Source organism: Hesperophylax consimilis, chromosome 11 (assembly GCF_061612785.1).
Source record: "Hesperophylax consimilis isolate HC1 chromosome 11, BYU_Hcon_1.0, whole genome shotgun sequence".
Lineage (NCBI taxonomy): Eukaryota > Metazoa > Arthropoda > Insecta > Trichoptera > Limnephilidae > Hesperophylax > Hesperophylax consimilis.
In genome coordinates this window covers 25,343,142-25,364,724 of record NC_142846.1, presented here as the reverse complement: position 1 = coordinate 25,364,724, position 21,583 = coordinate 25,343,142, and the positions used below count along the sequence as shown (strand labels likewise).

The 21,583-nt window shown below is 32.4% G+C and overlaps 2 protein-coding genes across 3 annotated transcripts in view; one reads left to right on the top strand and one right to left on the bottom strand.

Moving 5' to 3' along the window:
* The window catches only part of LOC149419964 (metabotropic glutamate receptor 1-like), a 426,820-nt gene that overhangs the window by 107,408 nt on the left and 297,829 nt on the right, over window positions 1–21,583 (top strand). The window lies entirely within an intron of this gene.
* Window positions 2,968–13,811, bottom strand: LOC149419965 (uncharacterized). Its single transcript, XM_089637577.1, has 3 exons — window positions 13,138–13,811; window positions 4,508–5,018; window positions 2,968–3,080 (listed from the first exon to the last, which is right to left on the bottom strand). Exons 1-3 carry the CDS (start codon window positions 13,279–13,281, stop codon window positions 2,968–2,970), a joined length of 768 nt encoding a protein of 255 aa, XP_089493703.1. The 5' UTR covers window positions 13,282–13,811.

Genomic DNA, 21,583 nt, shown 5'->3' with positions numbered 1-21,583 from the left:
GTTGTTGCTAACCGTGTCTTCGTCCGAGCCATTTCCTTCGTCGTATTCGTTTTCGTGGCCTTTGCGGTGCTTTTCGCAGTCATGAGATGAATCCTGCAATGAGAGAACAGAAGAAGTTATTGAAATGTAACACAACCTGACTGAAGTAAACGTTTGTAATGTGATTGTGCCAAATACAAATAGATTTTTTTCTAAGAACGTAAGTACAAGAAATATCTATCGTAATGAGTTTAATTTTTAAAGTGTATGTAGTTTTTTTTTAAGTGTATGTACTTAGCATACAAATTCATCTAATTTAATTAAAAAACTAATTCTTGAGCAATTCCATTTAGTTTGTCAGCACGTCTCACTTAAAGGGGGTCGCTATTATTTGATACGATTTTTAGATTTTCACGGCCAAAAGTATTCTCGTGATTTATTTTTGGGAACCTGGATTTTATAATTATATTTTCTCCCACACGTAAAATATATGTTCTTTTGTTTTAAATATTGCTAGTTATTTATCTTGGGATTTGTTGATTTCCGTGTGGGAATATCTTTACTGCTTATCTATAAAACCAGGGTAAGTGTGACGTCACACGTCTCCATTATTTTCAATCGTTTTAAAATTTCTATATTTGAAAATTATTTTAATTAGATATGAAAACGATAATAATTATATATATAAATAAATGACTGCACCCTTATTGGGGATATTTAGTGAGGGTGAAGATAGTGCGGATGGAAAGGAACTGGGAAGATGAAAGTTGGGAAGTAAGGATGGAATAGAAAATCTTGATTGATGCAGTATTGTGGCAAGTGTAGTTTAACCTTGAGAGAGTTGTTCACACATTTTTAGACTTACTAAAGTATAGTCGGGATGCACCCCTTGAGCTCCTTCCTTAAACAGGGTCTTCAGGTTAGTGACACTTTCCTCCGCTTTTGGAGGAGGAGTCGTCAGGTTGTATACCCACTGCGTTTTTGGAAGCAAGGCCTGAAATAATCAAATTTATCTTAAGAATCCTGGATATCCAACTACATTATATGGAAGCATCAAGAATCGATCATTGAATTTTCAAGTTAACGATAACTGAAACGAAACTGGTGAAAAACCACAGTTCAGAAAATAAGTATTGCTTGAAATGGCTTAAGCCGTGTTTGGTGACCAGATCTGAAAAGTCATACCAATCTCTCGGTTCTCACTCTATTCAGCCTTGCAAGATACCCCTAAAGGACATGTCATAGTCCCATTGGACTCTGGGCGGTGTGTACTATTTATTCACATGGGTCATTTAAAAAATATTAAATACTGGAAATATTATGGTAGCAGAATTCGGGGACGCCCGAGGAAGACATGGCACGATCAAGTGAATCAAATACTTGAGCCGGGCCATGTCGAGAGTCAGAATAATAGAAGAGTATGTATAATACGAGTTATGAATGTAAAATGAGGCAAGGAGTGTGCCAAGACCGACTTGTTTGGCGGTCCGTCCTCTCTGCCTACCCTTGCGGGGAACCGGTGTGATAGTTAGCTAGTCATAATTTGCAGACAGTGAGGAGACTACGATATACCAACATTAACTTGAGTGTAATCTCCACACTCAAGTGCATGCTAGACTAATCACTGCACTGTAGTATTATTTTTTTATAGATAAACTAATGTTTATAAGACAATGTTTTTTATACAGAGCATATTTCAGGCGACTAATTATTGCTTATAATAATTTGTTATCACTGCACTGTAGGGTTCAAAGCTGAACGTCGGAAGGTCTATCGAGAAAAAAAAAATATCGTCCTCTCTGCCTACCCCTGGCAACGGCGTGATGGTTAGTTAGTTAGTTTAAACACTGAGGATATAATAACATGGTTCCATGATAACTCAAAACAGTGAAAATTCAACACACTTTTAAAAAGTGATATTAAGCCATTGGAAAAGCTGAAAAAAAAAATTTAACCTAACCTAACCTAATCTACTTAACCCAGTTAATAAAGTTTTTGTTTCATCACTTTACATGACTTTATATAACTTTTTAAAGATGTGATGAATTATCATTTTGACGTTTTATCCGATCACCCATAACATATTGAAACATCTGTTAAGAGGAAGCTACAAGCCAAAAATGTGTATATTCTTGGTATATCTTATATTGTAGGTAATACGCATTAAAATCGCTTGACAAACGGAACGTTCAATTTTAAGCAAAAAACTGTTTTTTTATTTATTTTCTAAATAATTTTATAATAAAGCAAAAAGGTTAATCAAGTGAAACTGTCACAGATAATCTTAGCTATAATAACTTTTTTTAAATTGTTTCCGTTATGCCTTCATACATTTCTATAGAAATACAATTTTTTTTAGTATTTTACATTTCTATTTTCTATTTGGTAATTTATTTTTTTATTTGTATTCTACTCAAACGAAGCGATAGGAAAACCTTCAATTTATATAAAGCATATTTTTGGTTTTCATAATGTTCACCAATTCGTTATAAAGATTAAGGCGATGCCATATGTAGTAATCCAAAATCATGTGTTTTTGATTTGAAAATTTGGTCGCCTAGAAATGTTTACATCTTGGCCTTTGAAATAATCGAGTATTTTTTAGATAAGTCTTTTTGTAAGCCCAGAAAAAAATAATGTATAAGGCCTATGAAAACTGCTATATAACTATGAAAGTTCAAAATCTCCTACTAACGAACCCATTTTCGGTTATGATTTTATTGTATAATATGAAAAATTAAGTTATTTAGAAAATGATTGAAAAAAATTTAAATATTTATGCCTGAACATTCACAAAATAAAATAAAAGGCACTTTTTGGCCATGTTTTTTCCTTGCATAAATCAAAACAGGCGGATGGTGTTAAGCGGGAATTTAAACCTTATCGCCATCTACGTAAGGGTTATTATTGATAGCGGCTCAATGTAAAATATTACAAGACGTAGTGCATCGCCTTAATCAAAATAGTGATTCGGCATTAAGCTTCGCCTTAACGTACCTCACGAAGAAAGAGCCGAAACTCAGGAACATCCTTGAAGGGTTCCATGGCTCGGAAATACAGTTCCACATTCTTCACCAGTTGTTTCTCTTCTTCAGGATACCCTGGAAATAAATACACATCTTTATAGCTGGTATTATGACGGCCTCCGAAGTGGAGGGACCAATCAACAGGTCCTTGGGTCGCTGAAATCTAAATTTCAAATAAATAATTTGTCATTGAAGAAGAACATAATATTAACAAATCTAAACAAAACATGAAACAGAACAAGACAAAAAAGACAACAGTATAAAAAGTCTCAACAGGGAATCGAACCCATGATTTCTAACTTATCGGGACAGCATATTTATCCACTTGACCATTGGGACCTAATTATTTTAAGAAATATTTATCAAATTTTCTTCTTCAATAATATACATTAATGGGTATAACTTTCAAAGGTTAAAGAAAACTTGTTCCAATAAAAAAAAATTGTTTTGGAAATAATTTCTTTTCAAATTTTATTAAACCGATTGTGGTTTGTCTCCAGGCGAAAAACTGAAATTTTACAGGAGATGACAAAGATTAATATTTACAAATTCGTAAAACTAATTAAAAATGTTGAAGATTTCATGGCAGTGGTTATTATCACTCAAAATTTTGATGTGTAATAATGCGATTCTATTTACAATAATGAGAGATTTAAGCGTTGGGTAATTTTTCCTATGCTATTGTAGAAATATCATAAAACAGAACACTTTTTCGTTGTTGTAAAAATGCCATATTAAAAAAAAAATCATTATGTCGGCCATTGAAGATTATTTTTACATAAAACCACTGAAATGTTACATTACCAAATATGTAACTTGAATGGCTTTACTAAAAGACAGTCGATATAGTTTATTAGTAGCACGTTGGATGATACTCTCAGTATCGCCCCGGAGAAAGATCACCAATCAGAATTAAAACGTGGCTTGAAATTAATTGGTTTAGCCGTGTTTTGTGACCAGATCTGAATAGCCATGCACTTCCCCACTTTCCTCTTCCAATCTCCTTCCCCTCCCTACTTCCTTCAGCCTCACGACATGCCCCAATAGGGTATGCGATAGCACATTGGCTTCAGAAAAAAATATCAGGTTCAATTACTTCAGGTAACTGTGCATAGTAAGATAAAGCCTAAAAAGTTATTATTTTACTTCGCCCTCGTGGTGATTATTCACAAAAACGTCGCTTTACAAAAATATTCTAATATAATCATAAAATTATTAAGTGTGTGGGTGAAAACGATTTTTTTTTGAGAAGAGAAATTTTTGAGTGGAGAATGAATTGGTTATTGAATAAAGATTATGAAGTTGAAAACATAATATTTTGATCGATAATTATTAGTAAAGATGATAAAGTTATGGCTAGGAGACAATGCATGAATGTGAGTGAAGCAAAGAGTGTGTACCAAAACACAGCTGTGTGGCGGTCTATCATATCTGCCTAACCCTTAGATGGAACAATCTAATGGTTATTTAGTTTTAACATGATGGAGTAAACATAGGCTTACCTTGTATTTCTGGTGGATCATAAACAGGTGGTGGATTTAATACAGTCTTCTTAATGCGCCTGGCATATGACTCCTCCACCGCTTGTTCCAGGGGGGACAGGCGGGGGCACTGCGCCCTCTGACTGGGGGGCTCGGGGGCTACTGTCAGCTTCTTAATGCGCCTGGCATATGACTCCTCCACCGCTTCTTCCAGGGGGGACAGGCGGGGGCGCTGCGCCCTCTGACTGGGGGGCTCGGGGGCTACTGTCAGCTTCTTAATGCGCCTGGCATATGACTCCTCCACCTCTTGTTCCAGGGGGGACAGGCGGGGGCGCTGCGCCCTCTGACTGGGGGGCTCGGGGGCTACTGTCAGCTTCTTAATGCGCCTGGCATATGACTCCTCCACCTCTTTTTCCAGGGGGGACAGGCGGGGGCGCTGCGCCCTCTGACTGGGGGGCTCGGGGGCTACTGTGAGCTTCTCTAGTTCCGCCTCTGCTACCGTCAGCAGGGACTCGAACAAGTTATTTGACTGCTGAAGAATAAACAAAAATGTTAAAATTATGTGAGTAGGTAAATACACGAGACATAATTATTGATACATTTATTCTTCTTTATAGACCTTCCGACGTTCATCTTTGAACCCTACAGTGCACTGTTTAGTCCAGCATTCACTTGAGTGTGGAAATTACAATGTATTTATATTGTAGTCTGCTAACTGACTAACCATCTGGCCGTTTCCCGAAAGGGTAGGCAGAGAGGATGAAACTCCAAACAACTCGGTCTTGGCACACACTCCTTGCTTCATTCATATTCATACATCGTTTTATGTATACCCTTGACTACTGACATGATCCCTTTTTATTTTGACTACTGACATGATCCCTACTGAGTGCCTCCAATGTCTTTCTCAGGCGTCCCGACTGATTCTTCCATTCAATATTCGTTGATTCGCTCTAATTGCCTTAAATATCTTAGCGTCCCTTTCTTAATCTTATTCATTACGCTTACATCTACCTTGCATTCTTTGCGTATCTCCACCAGGCGCGGCTCGCGCTAACGTTCACTCGTGCGCTGAACTGTCAACAAAATTTAACAACATTTTCAGCTCATCAAAAGCTCATAAAATTGAACACAATCTATATAAAAAATGTTAAAAATAGATATGTATTCTAACTAAATATATCAATTTTATTGAGAATAATCACGACACAAGCTTTGCTTCCCGGACGGCTACAAACCGAGATACGTACCATTCCGGGCGATATAGTTAGGACGGGTTGTTTCGGAGAATCTGAACAATTCATCAAATTTCAACGTTCATTTTCAGGTTCTGTGAAAGACTTATTCAAGTTCTGTTTTTTATATCATTGTTGGCTAGTTGCTTGACAAAACTGAAATAAAAACAGAACTTGAAAAAATCTTTCACAGAACTTGAAAATGAACGTTGAAATTTGATGAATTGTTCAGATTCTCCGAAACAACCCGTCCTTAAACTCCCCGCTTGGGAATGGTCATTTTGTATGTAGCTCCTAGCATACATCGCTAAACCGTAATATTACACAAAATGGGTACGCGTAGGCGTACGGTACGATGTACGGTGTAAGATGACACATAGGGAATCGAAAGTTTCCAAAGAAAGGGCTGCAGCGAAGTAATTATTCTTGACCTATAGTTTGAACAACATAGTAATAATATTTCTCTTGTAAAATGCAATCAACGGGTCAACTACGTATTATCTTGTAATTCAGCCCTTGGCTTAGGGAACCTATTTAACAGTGAAATTAATAGTCTTTTGTTTGTTTGGCAGTTTTTTTTTTAATATAAAATAAATTAAGCAAAACGTATTTATGTTTGTTGTCTATAGGTTGCGTTGGGGTTACTTCATAAATTTTATGATTTCCTCATCTTTATGTTTAGTTAGCCATAATTTGATGTCTTTTTTAAACTTTTCCATATCCACGGTGTTTATAATTTCAATAAGAAGGGCATTATATAATTTTATAGCGTGGAAATAGTGGTTTTTCTGGCCGAAAGATGTATTTAATTTTGGAATGTTTAGTAGATTTGAGGATTTCGTCCTTGTAGTGTAGGTGTGTTGTTCAGCAAGGTACTCATATTTTTCTTTAAAATTGAGTAGTGCATTTTTTTAGTAAAAATAAAATAAATAACCTTTTGTTTGTGTGCATTTATTGTCATTTATTGCAAACTTCATACTAAATAACGATATGCTAAGTGAAATGCTTGTTAATTATTGTGTTGTTATCAGATCTGTTAACAAAATATATAATTATTCTGGTATCTATATTCAATTATAATAAACTTGAAAATGATTGACGTAATAATAAATGTGGAATATATAATAAAAGGGTCGACGAATTGATCTTCTCTATAAATAGGTAAGATACTAAAACTTACACATATATTAAGTTTTTGAGGACTTTCTAGATGAACCACCAAACATTCATATCATACTTGGTTTTACCACACATACGCATCAGGGATCTCATTTCTACAGCATTCAGACTACTATTCATCCTGCCTCTACAAGTTCCACGCCTCACTGCCATACATCAGGGTAAGTATCAGCACTGCATTGTGGACTGCTGCTTCGCTTCTTTGCAAACTGTGTTTATTGGTCATTCAACTCATTCGTATTTCCATCTTGTAATGTTATTTGGTTGTAAATAGGTAAAAGCCACAAACTGAAAACTTTACAGGAGACGATAAATACGTATAGTGCCTTTACGCGGATTCATAAAACTAATTAAAAATCTTGAAGTTTGTATAAGTGATTATTTGTTTTTTTTTTTAAATATTGTAATTTATTTATAATTATGAAAGATTAGATAGTCGTAAAGTAAAAAAAAAAATTAACCATGTTATAATATTAGGATTTTTATATGTGAAAAACCACTGAAACTTTCACAAAAATGTGGCTTAAAATGTTTTATCAATTTAAAGTCGAAACAATTTCAATTTAATTTAATTTATTTACCTTAAAAGCGATATTTAAACGTTCATCTCACAGTATTAGGAATTTATATCATTGACCAATAAAATAACGACATTACGGTATGAACACTAAATTTTAAGAATGCAGACTTGATTGAAGTAATAAATAAATACATACATGTGTTTATTAATTTGTTAAAGATTATATTATTAGTAATACAAATGCGTGATCGTTTTCTATTATTAAAAATACCCTCCACACATTTCCTCAATGATGATATAAATAAATTATTTACCTCAAGGCCCATTGCGTGGAGCTATTGTAAAAAAAGTTAATCTAATCGTCTTAAAAATATATAAGTAAATGACACAGATTTTCATATAATCCAGGGTTGATTTTCAACAACGATCAATATGCTAACGAAAACTCACCTGATTCATTTTGTTCCTTTATAGCCTCCAAATATTATGAGATAATAACGGGGATTATATTAATATAATGTTTACCACTTTTATCAAAAATCACTGCTAGTTTATTAAATAATGTTAACTATTCAGTCACATAGACAGTACACCTTCTTGACAGAACTCTAAAATATCACTGACTTTGACTTGACATTTTACGCATAACGTCAGCTTAAAGTAACAGTTTTATATTTTGTAACCTTTAAGCCTTCATGACAAAAGTAATCATTAACTGCAAAAGAGCCGTGCATTTATTTGGAATACAACCTTTATATTTGACCCAAAGGTCTGAAGGTACTCAGGGTCGGACTTTGACTAAAGCGCGATCAAGGCAACAGTTCGGGGCGCCGAGATTTAAAATGTGTAAATTTTCATATACAAATAACAATATTGTGTTAAGCATAGCATCCCACTTGAACAAACAAAACAAATTTAAACCGGTGAATGATGCAGTTATACTTTGATGATTTGATATGTATGTTATTTTTATTGAAATATACATATAAAATAATAAGATTTAGATTAAGGCGATGCCATACGTAGTAATGCAAAATCATGTGTTTTTGGTTTGAAAATTTGGTGGCCTAGAAACGTTTCAGATGCTTTAATTAAATACTACGAGTAGAATACATCTTGGCCTTTGAAAAAATCGAGTATTTTTTTATATAAGTTTTTTTATAAGCCCAGAAAAAAATAATGTATAAGGCCTATGAAAACTGCTCTAAAGTTATAAATCTCCTACTTACAAATCCATTTTCGGTTATGATTTTATTGTATAATGCGGCAAATTGAGTTATTTATAAAATGATTGGAAAAAAAATTAATATTTATGCCTGAACATACACAAAATAAAATAAAAGGCACTTTTTGGCCACGTTTTTTTCTTGCATAAATCAAAACAGGCGGATGGTGTTAAGCGAGAATTTAAACCTTATCGCCATCTACGTAAGGGTTGTTGATGATAGCGGCGCAATTTAAAATATTACACGACGTATTGCATCGCCCTAAGAATAAGAATATACGTATCTCAAATAATAAGATTTTATATAAGTCCCATTAGTTTCATCAGAATCAATATCTGCTGAGAGTGTTATATATGCATAATTATATATAATTATGCATATATAACATATGTAATTATATATAATTATGCATATATAACATATATAATTATATATAATTATGCATATATAACATATATAATTATATATAACTATGCATATATTGCACTCTCAGGAGATCACTCTCACCTTTAAATAGAATGAATAGCGTCATGGTTAAATAAATGTGACAACGTTTAGATATAGTATTATATTTACATACTTTAAACATGTATAAATATTTAATTCATATGTTAACACTAGACCTCACATACTAACTATATACCATTGGTCGCCACGAGACAGGCAGTCGCCTAGTGTGGTGATTTAATGTATCACATGTAAGAAAATGTATTATCGTATTATCATGTATTCTATAAATAAATAAAAATAAAAAGTCCAAAGCTCAAAATTCCAAAATGTTACATAGTAGAAAATCATCATAACTTTAGAATTTTCACAAATCGTATTTATTGTTTTATGTTATTCAATAATAACACAGCACAAAGCTTACAATAGGAGTTGAAAATAGTAGCTATGAACGAAGAGAATAGTGAGTACCTAGCTACTTGACTATAGCAACGATATATCCTACAAAAACATCAATAGTATGATGATTTGTGAGCATGGTTTTGATGAACTATACGATGTATAATATCGTAAGTTTTTCTAGTTAAGTGTAGTTCAACCTTGATGAATGTGAGGCTGTGTACAGAAGTAGTTATATATTAATCATTCTAATTTTTTGATCCAAAGTAACAATTTTGCAATACTGTCTATTAAGCGTTTTAAGTTATTTTAATCAAATGTGTTCAAATGATTCATAATACGAGTAAAACTTTATATTTTTATATGATTTGAGAATTTCAAGGCCAAAAGTATTACCGTTAATATATTTTTGTTCTGATGCCATGGTGCGCTTCATGTTTCTTTAGTGAATATTTTGAACAGCATTGCAGTGTCCATCACATTTGCCCTGATGATGGACAAAAAAAACAAAGTGCAACACCGCAAACCGGCGAATTTTATCTGTTAGACATAAGTTGTTACAATTGTTTGTCTATAGTTATAATAAGTAAAGTAATGATTATAAAGTAATAAATCTATAAATCTATAATAGTAATAAGACAGAGAATTATAGAAATATATTATATATTAGTTCAGCGCCCAAATACAAAAATAGCGCTATAAAAATCATTCAAATATTATTAATAATAAATTAATCGTAACATTCAATTGCCAGGGCCTTAATGAGTTCAAAGCCGGCCCTGGAAATAGTTATAAAGATAACGCGTAGTTTGAAAAAACATGACTTGTAAAGGCTTCCCAGGTATCTTTTCTATACCAACAGACTGTTACTTAACAAGAAAGGGTTTTTAAAATGACCTGAACTTGGGGAAAATACTATAAATTTAGTACCTGATCGATCTAAGAACAATGCCGACTCTACCTAGAACTAAAACCAAAGCAAACTTTTAAAAATTCATATTTATTGTATATAATGTAATATTTTTGGCGTAATAACCCTTCAGCAATGCTAAAGTTCCTTGTCTGCAGTTTGTAAAGCCGATGGGACTGTAAAAGTGCCAGCCGGTTGGGCGACGTTGTAAGGCGGGTTAAGCCCCCGCATTCACAATTTCTATAGACTTTATAACATGTTTATCTTCACATTCTTAATTTAAAAAAATGTTTTTTGTGAAGATAATATCCATACATTTGTAATGCCGAAATGGTAATTATATGAAATTTCGTAAAAAATATTAAAAATACGTTTTGTTTTGTAATTTAATATGACTTGCAGAAAAAGGCGTTAGAAAGGCGTAAAAAGATTTTTAGATTCCCAAACGAATTGCAATATTTAGAGCTTAGGCGTCATGTCATGGAATGCTGGCTGTGCACTATCTGTATTTCAATTAATGATGTTTCGATGAACTAGCGTAATTTATCTCTTCGGTACCGGTGTATAGTCGGGAAAAACGTCAAGCGCGAGCACAAACTTTGTCACAAGAGAGTCGTAGAAACGAAAAGTCTTTTCATCATTTTTAGTATTCTCCTATAACTTTCACAATGGTCTTAAAATATTTTCTAACTTACAACGCTCGCTTTAGGTAATATTTCACTGAATAGGCTGTATATAAATTGGCCAAGCATGTGTACCACAATCCAATTCAATTCTACTGGAGTCTGTTCTCTTGTTCAGTTAATAATTCAAGTCTATGTGCAATATTGGGAAACATTTCCCTCCATGGTCCCGTTTCTCTGGCAGTTTCGCTGGAGATTGGTTATGGAATATTTAAAGCAGAGACTTCATTCGAAAGTTACACTTGTTCCTTGCCTGATGTACCCTAAGTACATTTACAGACTACTTGAATATTATATGCTATGTAGAACCCGGACTCTTTATTGAGGAAATTCAGGGCTTACTTAATTTTTTTTGTTGAGGTAGCAATATGTTCATGTGGGTTACTCCAGCTATCTTATTATCTTGTATACAAGGTGTCCCGTAAACTATGGATCAAACGAAGTGGGGTGATAGGGGAAGTCAAATGCAATCAAAACTACCCCAAGTATAGTAGTCAAATTCCTAATTTATAATATGTAAGGAGAGAAAGTTCTGGGAAGGAATAAATGTCCAGGATTGACGAATGAATGTTATATACCTCCCGCTGTGGCGCAAGTCAATTGGTCAAGAGAGACCACTTTACTTGATGCATCTAATGTTTCTGTTCCTTTACAGTTTACATTAACCTTGGCTAATATTTGAAACTCTGTTATTATATCATTGTAGGCCAGCTGCTTCACAGAACTTAAATAATAAAATAACTCGAATAATCTTTCACAGAACATGCAAATTAACTTCAAACCGAAATAAAAAAGTTTTTTTTACGGAATGATGATATCTGGTATTCAATTATTCTAACTCATCAAAGTATTTTTAAATCTTCTTCACCAATTTTATACTCAATATATTATTTTAAATTAATTAATTTTGATATCAAATAAAATTTTCTTGCGCACTCCGGGCTATGAACGAGTGATCTCAACAACAGGGGCCCATCAAATAACAAATAAATACATTCAAAAAAAATTAATTCAGTTCTAAATCCTTACACCTATACAAAATTTATCACTATTATGAGCAGGTACAAGAATAGTGTATTCCTTAGAAGTGTCAAGAACGTAACTGTTCTGAAAGTATACAAATGATTTAAAAAAATACCCCTAAGTGAATTAGTATCGTATAAAATATATCTAATTTTTTATCAATAAAATAACATCCGAGATTTGATTACGAAGATGGCAAGTAAATGTGATTTAGTTTTATTTATAAAATACTTGAAAGGATTTAATTTAGAGATTCACCTGAATCAAATACTTCAGTGGGTCGTGTCTAGAGTCAGAATATCAGGGACGTTAAATTTTGAATGTCATTAATGCAAGGAATGAGTGCCCGAGTTCTGCCGTACATAGGATGAGCTGAAAAAATTTATGTTTACATAACCAGCTTTGGACGGGTGGAGCCGCCAAGAATCGTAAATATAAGTATTATCAATAATTAATATATTAAATTTCCATTAATTGGTTTACTGTAATCTTTAAAATTATTTAGAAAGTATACTTTAAAAGAGAAAAATTGTTTAAAAAACTTTGGCAAAATGTCTGGTAGAACCTTGTTGTTCTAAGGCCACAAGCTTAAACTATAACTATCTATAGAGGTTTAGTTAGAATCTTGATGAATTCAATGAGAGGAGGAATGGTAAAGGGAAAATGATTTTTTTTAAAGAAAATCATACTTAAATTATTTTATTTATTGGAAAAGGTATTCTTCTTTCATTTAAAAATAAACGACCAAATTGAATTACCGAATATTAACTAATAAGCAATAAGCAGTCACACAGTACAGTAAAAAGTTCCTAGATAGTTATATTTACACGATGGGAATGAGTTCAGATTACATAACAAGATATTAACGAAATATGAAAGAATTATAAGGTTAATACATAATACAACGTTCTTAATAGGAACTAGTCAAATAATTAAAATTAAACATAAAAAAATGAAAACGGAGTATTTTAAATATAAGTGTATTATGATAAATTATGTTTTTGTAAAGGATGAAAATATTTTATTCACCTGTGATGTATGCGTTGAGGTCTTCAGCGGTAGAGTCGTCTGCTTCACAAATATGGTTATTAGCCACTTTTCCGGCTTCGTAAGGATAGTAATATTTATCTCTGAATTCTTGAGGATGGTAATTGACCATTTCTCTGACTTCATAAGGATGGTAATTCTCCACTGCTATTGCTTCACAGTCATCTTCGAATAGTAATGTTCCATTTCTCTGATTGCATAGGGATAATAATCTGTTATTACTGCAGCATCATGAAGATGGATATCTGCTATAACTGTAGGTTTATGGGGGTGGTAATTTTTAATTGCTCTTGCTTCACCAGCATGATCATCTGCCATTGCTCTGAACGCATGTGCGTTCACGCTCATCATCCTGTTCAATGCAGTGAGGGAGGTTTCTTCATTATTATTGAAGTACTTTTTAATTTATTTCTTTTCACATGTCAGAAAAAAATATAACACTGACTTGAAACACTTTTACTTAAATGAACAATGGGCAGAATTACAAATATTTTTCCAGTAGAACTTCGTATTTAAATTATATGAGACAATATGGGCGGAATAAAAAACGTTTTGCTAGAAGAACTGCGTATTTTAAATTATATATTATTTTAGAAAATCAAGAAATTGGCGCAAATTTACAAAAATCACAAAAACTTATAAACTAGGGAGAGTTGCAGCAGCCACGACTTCGATACTCTCCGGGGAGGTAAGAACGGATTTATTTGATATCTTGGACGATTTATACACTTTTCAACCGAATTTGCACCAATAAACTCATATAGTAGAAGTATTGTGGTAAAACAATTATGCCGTCCGGCAAGAGCCTAATAAGAATTGAGAAATTTAGTTAGGGTCTCAACAAAAATTTTATGACTTAATCACTTACGATGATTTAAAAGATGATTTACTTTCCTGGGAATAAGTTATCCATAAATAGATTTTAATGTATTTGTGTTACGTATATTTACAATGTGTCCGTCAAAAACGTTAATAATTTGTTGTTAATCAAAGTAATATAATTTTTTCAACTAAATCCAACAATTTTTATTTTCTGTTGGATTTCTCTAGGCACAAAAATAATATATACTTTCCGATTCTTGACGGCTCCCACTCGTCTGAATCTGGTTATTTAAACATAAATATCATCAGCCCATCCTATGTATGGTTGATCTCGGGCACCCATTCCTTGCATCAATGACATTCAAAATTTAACGTCCCTGCTATTCTGACTTGAGACATGACACACTGAAGTATCTGATTCACTTGAACGTGCTGTCAGGTGAATCTCTAAATTAAATCCTTTCAGGTATTTTACAAACAAATGTCTTTGTAATCAAATCAGTTTTTTATGTATACAAATTTTAGATAAATTTTAAACGATACTAATTCACTTAGGGGTGTTTTTAAAAATCATTTATATGCTTTCAGAAAAGTTATATTCTTGACACTTCCAAGGAAGCCACGATACTTGTACCTACACATAATAATGGTAAATTTTGTGCAGTACAACCATTCAGAAATATATTCAAATTTTAAAACGGATTTATTTATTATTTGTTGGCCTCCGTTGTTGGGTAGCTACAAACCCGGAGGTCACGGGTTTATATCTCGGAGGGCGCAAGTTAATTTTATTTGATTTCATAATTGGCTTTTCCGACATTACTTTTATTTTAATTTTTAATGGTATTATAGGCTGCCCTGGTTTATAAAGCTTTATCACCTTCAACATACCAACTAGAACTACTCAATCAAAAAATTATTTAGATTACAACAACAATATCAGGACTGAGTAATTTAGAGACTCACTTGTACCTAGATTACATGCAGTTGGCAATAATTTCGCAGAAATTGTAGATATGTTCAACTGCCCCGAATATAGTGGCGAGCTAATAAACCTAGTTATCTGTAAAAAAATTGCACACAAAAACTTTAAAGAATCGAACTCTCTTATCGACTACAAGATATTTCACAACTATAGAACTCAATGTAAAAAACTATCAAGAAAATCATATTTCAATTATATAAATGGAATCGAAAACTCTATACCTTCTAATATACAAAACTTTTTCACTCACGTTAACTCTCTTAGAAAAAACAAACAAGGTTTACCCCTTTCAATGCACTTCAAAGAAAAGAGTAGTACTGACATGAAAGTAAAAGTTAACTATTTTGCTGATTATTTTAAAAGCGTCTATGACGAAGATATCCCAGACAATTATATACCACCTTCGTCGCTTAACGAGAGAATACATATCCCTGCCATACACATCAACATAAACGATGTTATAAGTAAAATCAAATCCTTAGACAAAAACAAAAAGGCTGGACCTGATAATGTACATCCCAATATCCTGATAAATTGCATTACTTCACTGGCTGAGCCGATTTTTCTATTGTTTAATCAATCCCTTGACACAGGGTGCTTCCCTGATATTTGGAAACGTTGTTATCTAACTCCTATATTTAAAAAGGGTAATAAAAGTGATGTTACTAAGTAAAGACCAATATGTAAGCTATCTGTAATTCCTAAACTTTTTGAAAAACTATTACTTGATAAAATTTCACCATGTATTAACCATCTCATTGTTCCGAATCAACACGGATTTTTGTCAGGTAGATCAAATCTGACAAATCTCTCGTTATATGAAAACTATATATCAAACGCATTAGCTAACAGAACTCAAGTCGATTCCATATATACAGACTTTATCAAGGCCTTTGACAAAGTATGCCATAAAATTCTCCTGATCAAACTACGTAAGCTCGGTATTGGCGGAAAACTTTTAGAATGGTTTGCTAGCTATCTAACTAATAGAGTTTTACTTGTAAAAATCAATTTGTTCATTTCCAATCAATTTATAGCTACCAGTGGTGTACCACAGGGGTCTCATTTAGGCCCAATATTATTTTTACTGTTCATAAATGATATTGTAAATATATTTGATGAAGATATTAATACGTTACTTTTCGCAGATGATTTAAAAATATTTGAAATAATCAAAAGTGCTGAAGATTGTATCTGTCTACAAAATAATTTGAACAGGTTAATTAATTGGTGTTCTCTTAACAAACTTCACCTGAACATAAATAAGTGTTATTCAATTAAATTTTACAGAATAAATCAACCAATTATTCATTCATATAAACTCAATAACTCAATCCTTACCTCTGTCGAAGAAATTAATGACCTGGGGATAACTTTCGACTCTAAATTAAACTTCATATCGCATATAAATAATATTAATAATAAAGGAATGAAAATGCTAGGCTTCATTCTTCGAAATTCCAGAGGTTTCAAGAATATTTCAACATCAAAAATTTTGTATACATCCCTGGTTCGTAGTCAAGTCGAATATAACTCGATCTGGTCCCCTCACTACAAATTACATTCAGATTCAATCAAAAAAATTCAACATAAATTCCTAAGACACATTAATTTTAAACTCGGTATTCCCATTGAAAATATAAATTATAATTACTTGATGAAAAATCTAAATTTATTAAAACTCTCAGATCGAAGAATTATATCCAACTTAATATTTATGTTCAAAATTGTAAATGGTAGTATAGACAGTCCTGATTTAATTAACCTCATTGAATTTCATATACCCACGAGAGCTACTCGTTCTAAAATTTTGTTTAAATGCAACAATATCAGGACTGAGTATTCTAAGCACTCGCTTGTACCTAGGTTGCATGAAGTTAGTAATAGATACGCAGATGTGGCAGATCTATTTAACTGCACGCAAGGTAGGTACAAGAGGGCTATGCTATCAAATCTTTTCAATCAATATTAATTTAATCTAATTCTACCTTATTTGCACTATACAAACTTATGTACTTGTATCTCTTGTTTACTTACTTACCTACTTACTCTCTAATGTCATTTCACAATCAAATGCCACATATATTTGTAATTCTTTTTTTAAAATATTTTAACTGTGACATGTTATCATTGTTTATGGTATATTTATACCGTTGATATTAAATAAATAAATATTTTCAAGAAGGCTATAATAACATACCTGAATAATATTAAGAATAATACTATTCTTTCGGTGTATCAATTTTAAAATGTATATTTCCATAGAATTTATCAATTATACTTACTTACATCAGATAGAAGTATTTTAACTGATTTATTATTTTTATTCAAAATTATTAAATTTCTAACTCACAGCCCTGAATTATTGGCATTCATTTGTAGAATGTACCTGCCAGACTAACTCCAAGCAAAGACGCTTTTAAATGTAACAATAACGTCAATACTAACTACTCTGTTTATTCACCAATTCCAAGAATTCATCACCTTGCAAACAAACGCTATGAATTTTTGATATATTTGGTGTTTATAATTTTGTGAGTTCAAAATGGCAACTAATTTCAGAACTCGTTATTGAATTTTATCATTTGTTGTATTTAAAAAAATCTTGTCTCTATACATTCTAACGAGTATTCTGTTTCTGTATTTTGCAGTAAATGATGTAAAATATGTTTTATGTAACAGCCCATCAGGGCGTTTAAATTAATAAGTAATTAATTAATTTTAAATAACATGTTGAGTATAAAATTCGTGAAGAAAAATTAAACATATTTCAATAAACTTAATTGATAGTCCTGCCATCCTTGCCACTATTAAACTACATGTGCCGACTAGGAATACAAGACAAAATATAACATTTTTCTGTAATACATACTCGACCAACTATCAGACACACTCACTGACGAATAGGATGCATGATCTGGGCAACAAGTATGGGGGCGCTATTGATTTATTTATTGACTCCATATATAGAATTAAGCATAATCTACACCAACACTTTGTCGAATCCTACAAATTAGAGTAGCGTTGGTAAATTAGTTTTAATGTTTTGTCTTATAAGTAGTGTTGTTGTAATTTCTTTTTTACATTATGTTACTCTAACGTTTTACTAATATTCCTTCATATTTAGTTTTTTTTTTAAATTTAGTTCTCTTTTTTTTTAAATTATTTATTAATATTTTCTCACTATACTTGTAATCACAATTTTACAATTGTGTATTTTGTACCTACTTTACAATGGATTACATCTATTTACTGTCAGTATCTCCTGTTTAGTACAGATAGTCTCCTATGTACATTGCATCATGTACCACTTTTATGTAAAAGCCTTTTTAGACGTATATATATAAATAAATAAATCTTACTAATTTACTACCAGAAATGTAAAAATAGAGATTTTTCACATAGGATTTAAGTTAAGTTTCATGTTAAGTGAAAGTTTTATTTAACTAATTTTATTGTTTCAGTTCTGTGAAACAACTGGCCTACGATGATATGATAACAGAACTTGAATATGATTTTCATAGAACCAGCTGAAACTTAACGTTGAAGTGTGCTTGTAACGTCGATCAAATTGTTCCAACGTTGATCAATTGTTCAAATTCTGTGATACAATCTGTCCTTAGAAATCTTCATTCCCTAAAAATTATAAATTTCATTTGTTAATTTTCTGTACATTGGTTTTGAAAAAAATACAACTATATAAATAAAAATTATACAAATATACTTAGTTATATGTTAGCTTTAGCTATAACAATGGGGTCTTGTACGTGTTTTGATGAATTCAATGACATGAGGGACGAATAAAAAATGCATGAGGTTAGAACTGTATTGCAATTAAATAAATATTATATTAACTAATAAGTGTTATAAAAGATTGCAAAAATTCTAAATCAAAATTGTTTTTATGGCAATATTTACACACTTAGGAGCTAAGATAGTTAAGAGATATGTAATTATTATAAAATGTTCATACTGGTAAATAATACTCAAAATAAATAAGATTTTCTAAGGACGACAAATTAGTAAATGTAAATAGAGCAAGTAGTAATGAATTATGTTGGTGCGCATTTTATTTTTTCCCAAAGTCAAGTTTAATTTTGTTAATAACCTTTTTTGGAGGACATTCAAAAAGGTTATCTTTATAACTCCAGTGATCTTTTCACCGTGGATTCAATAGTTTACGTTGATAATAAATCGAGCTGTCATGTGTAGTAATAATAATTACATGGCAGAACTATTATTTTATATAAAAATATACTTAAATACAATGAGCCGTTTGTAATTACAGATTAATAAATTTAACATCAGGTTTTGCAAATAATATTAATTTACATGACAACATGTTTAGGAGCAAATGTTCAGTAATACAATAAAAATTAATTTCGGTTCAAGAAGTACTTTTTGCATAGTAATATGAAATTTGTCAAGGAAATCATAATAGAGTACGTTCAGTTATCACTTGCAATTTTTTTGGCTACGCCACATTATTAGCTTTGTTATGCTCCTGCCAACCATAGACCGTGAATTCAAACACCACTCTTGATTGTTGTATGAACGCAGCTAGTGAAAAATGCGGGAAGTAAGGAATCAACTGTCATCGACTCAATATCGAAGAGTTATTTACTAGAGTGAAAACCTCAGTGAAACTCTGTAAAGTCGATTAATCGTCCGCCGTTTAAGGCAATGATTAATTTAATCGCGAACAGTGTTTTAAATTCGTCATTGATCAACTTCCGCTTTCTCTATACGCGAATTAGAGATACCATCGTAAAACTCATCCCAATACGACATAATGGAAGGTACCGCATACCTACAGATATTAAACCGCCGAATTATAAATATTCGCAGCACATGATCACTGGTTTTGTGTACATTAGTTCATGTTTAAAAGTGACTTGTGATTCATTCATTCATCGAACATTCTTCACAAGTGCGGGCCCCGCTGGACATCAATATACAAAAGAATCATCAAACCTGGTAAGTGCAGAAATCTTGCGATTACTTTATGTGTTGGTTGGAGCAGCGCAATTCCTACTGAATCACAAGTCTCCCTAGAACATATAGAGAGGATTGAACGCCTTTCTTTACCCAAATTACGGTGACGCAACATACAACATCTTAGTACAATTTTTGGTGCCGAAACAACAGAGAAAATCTAAATATCAAATATCTTTTTCAATCATTCAAACAATGCTATGGAATGTTAGTGAACAAATACTAGGTTATTCATTTGGACATTAATTACATAAAGGACGGGTTGTTTCAGAGAATTTGAACAATTTTTCTACTTTTAAAGTTAATTTTCAAGTTCTGTGAAAGTTCTTTTCAAGTTCTGTTATCATTTCAGTTTTCTCAAGTAACTGGCCTACGATGATATAATAACAGAACTTAAATAGAACATTCACAAAACTCGTAATAAATGTTGAAATTTGAAGTTGTTCAAATTCTATGAAACAACCCATCCTTAGAATTCACACAGTTGCAACCTACCGACATTACGTTCAAATAATTTAATTTTTCTTTTTTCATCAAACGTACGTTTCACATATTTATTGTCGCAAAATGGAGCCGAAAATACAAGTATTGCGCCGGCAATGGACATAAATTAATAATAGATTGATAAAAACCTACGAAATCGTGCAATCAGCTCGTCAAGATAATTTTAGCGCATTATACTAGTCTGGAAAGATTAGTTATTGATTTTTTTAATTCCAATATTTTTCGCGACATCAAACAATGGCCTGAATTTTATGATATGTTTAATGCATTGGATTCATGAAAACAAATCATTTTCAAACATCGATCGAATACAATATTTGTTTTCTTATTTGTCTGATTCAGCTGTAGGTTTAATTTGTACATTTCTCGTGCAAGGAATTCACTACAGTGAAGCGTATCAAAGACTATACTCGCGTGTAATCCTAACACGCGCGAACTTGCATTTAAAAAAGACCGTCTCCATGAAGAAGTCCACAGACTGAGGGAATTAGACACCATTTCTCAGCCTTCTCAGCAAGCCCAAATAACAACGTTGCGAACAGATGCACTCCATTGTTCACTCAAGTAAACTGCACAAGTAGACTCATAACCAACCGGATTTGCGCGCACTTCTACCGTCGCGTCGGAATATTGTCTCATTGGTGTAGTCTTCATAGATGTTAATAATTCTGACATTCTCGGGGAATTGGGATGGAATTGTAAACCACCCGTTGACACCTTCGGTCAATGGGATCTGTGCACCGAACCATTAAAGCTCTGGAATCCATTCGAAACAAATCGATGGGATTCAGTCCCTCACATTTAATCGTGTCAGATACTCAAATACATGACTTTTAATATAATTCTGAAATCGGATATAGTGCTTCAGTACTCTTGCAAACCATGGACGTGGACGGCAACGTCCAAACATATTAATTTGCCTGAAATCTCGATTCGCCCCCACAAGTATTTCTTTTTATTCAAACTTTGCGCGTCAGTTCAATAAAACTGAAACCATTTATTGAAGTACTGTTCTCAAACCAACTTATTATAACATAAATTAGTTACGAATTCAATACAAATTCACCAATCTGATCCTTTCAACAGCCTTATTGTTTATTGTCTCATTTTATTTCTACCACC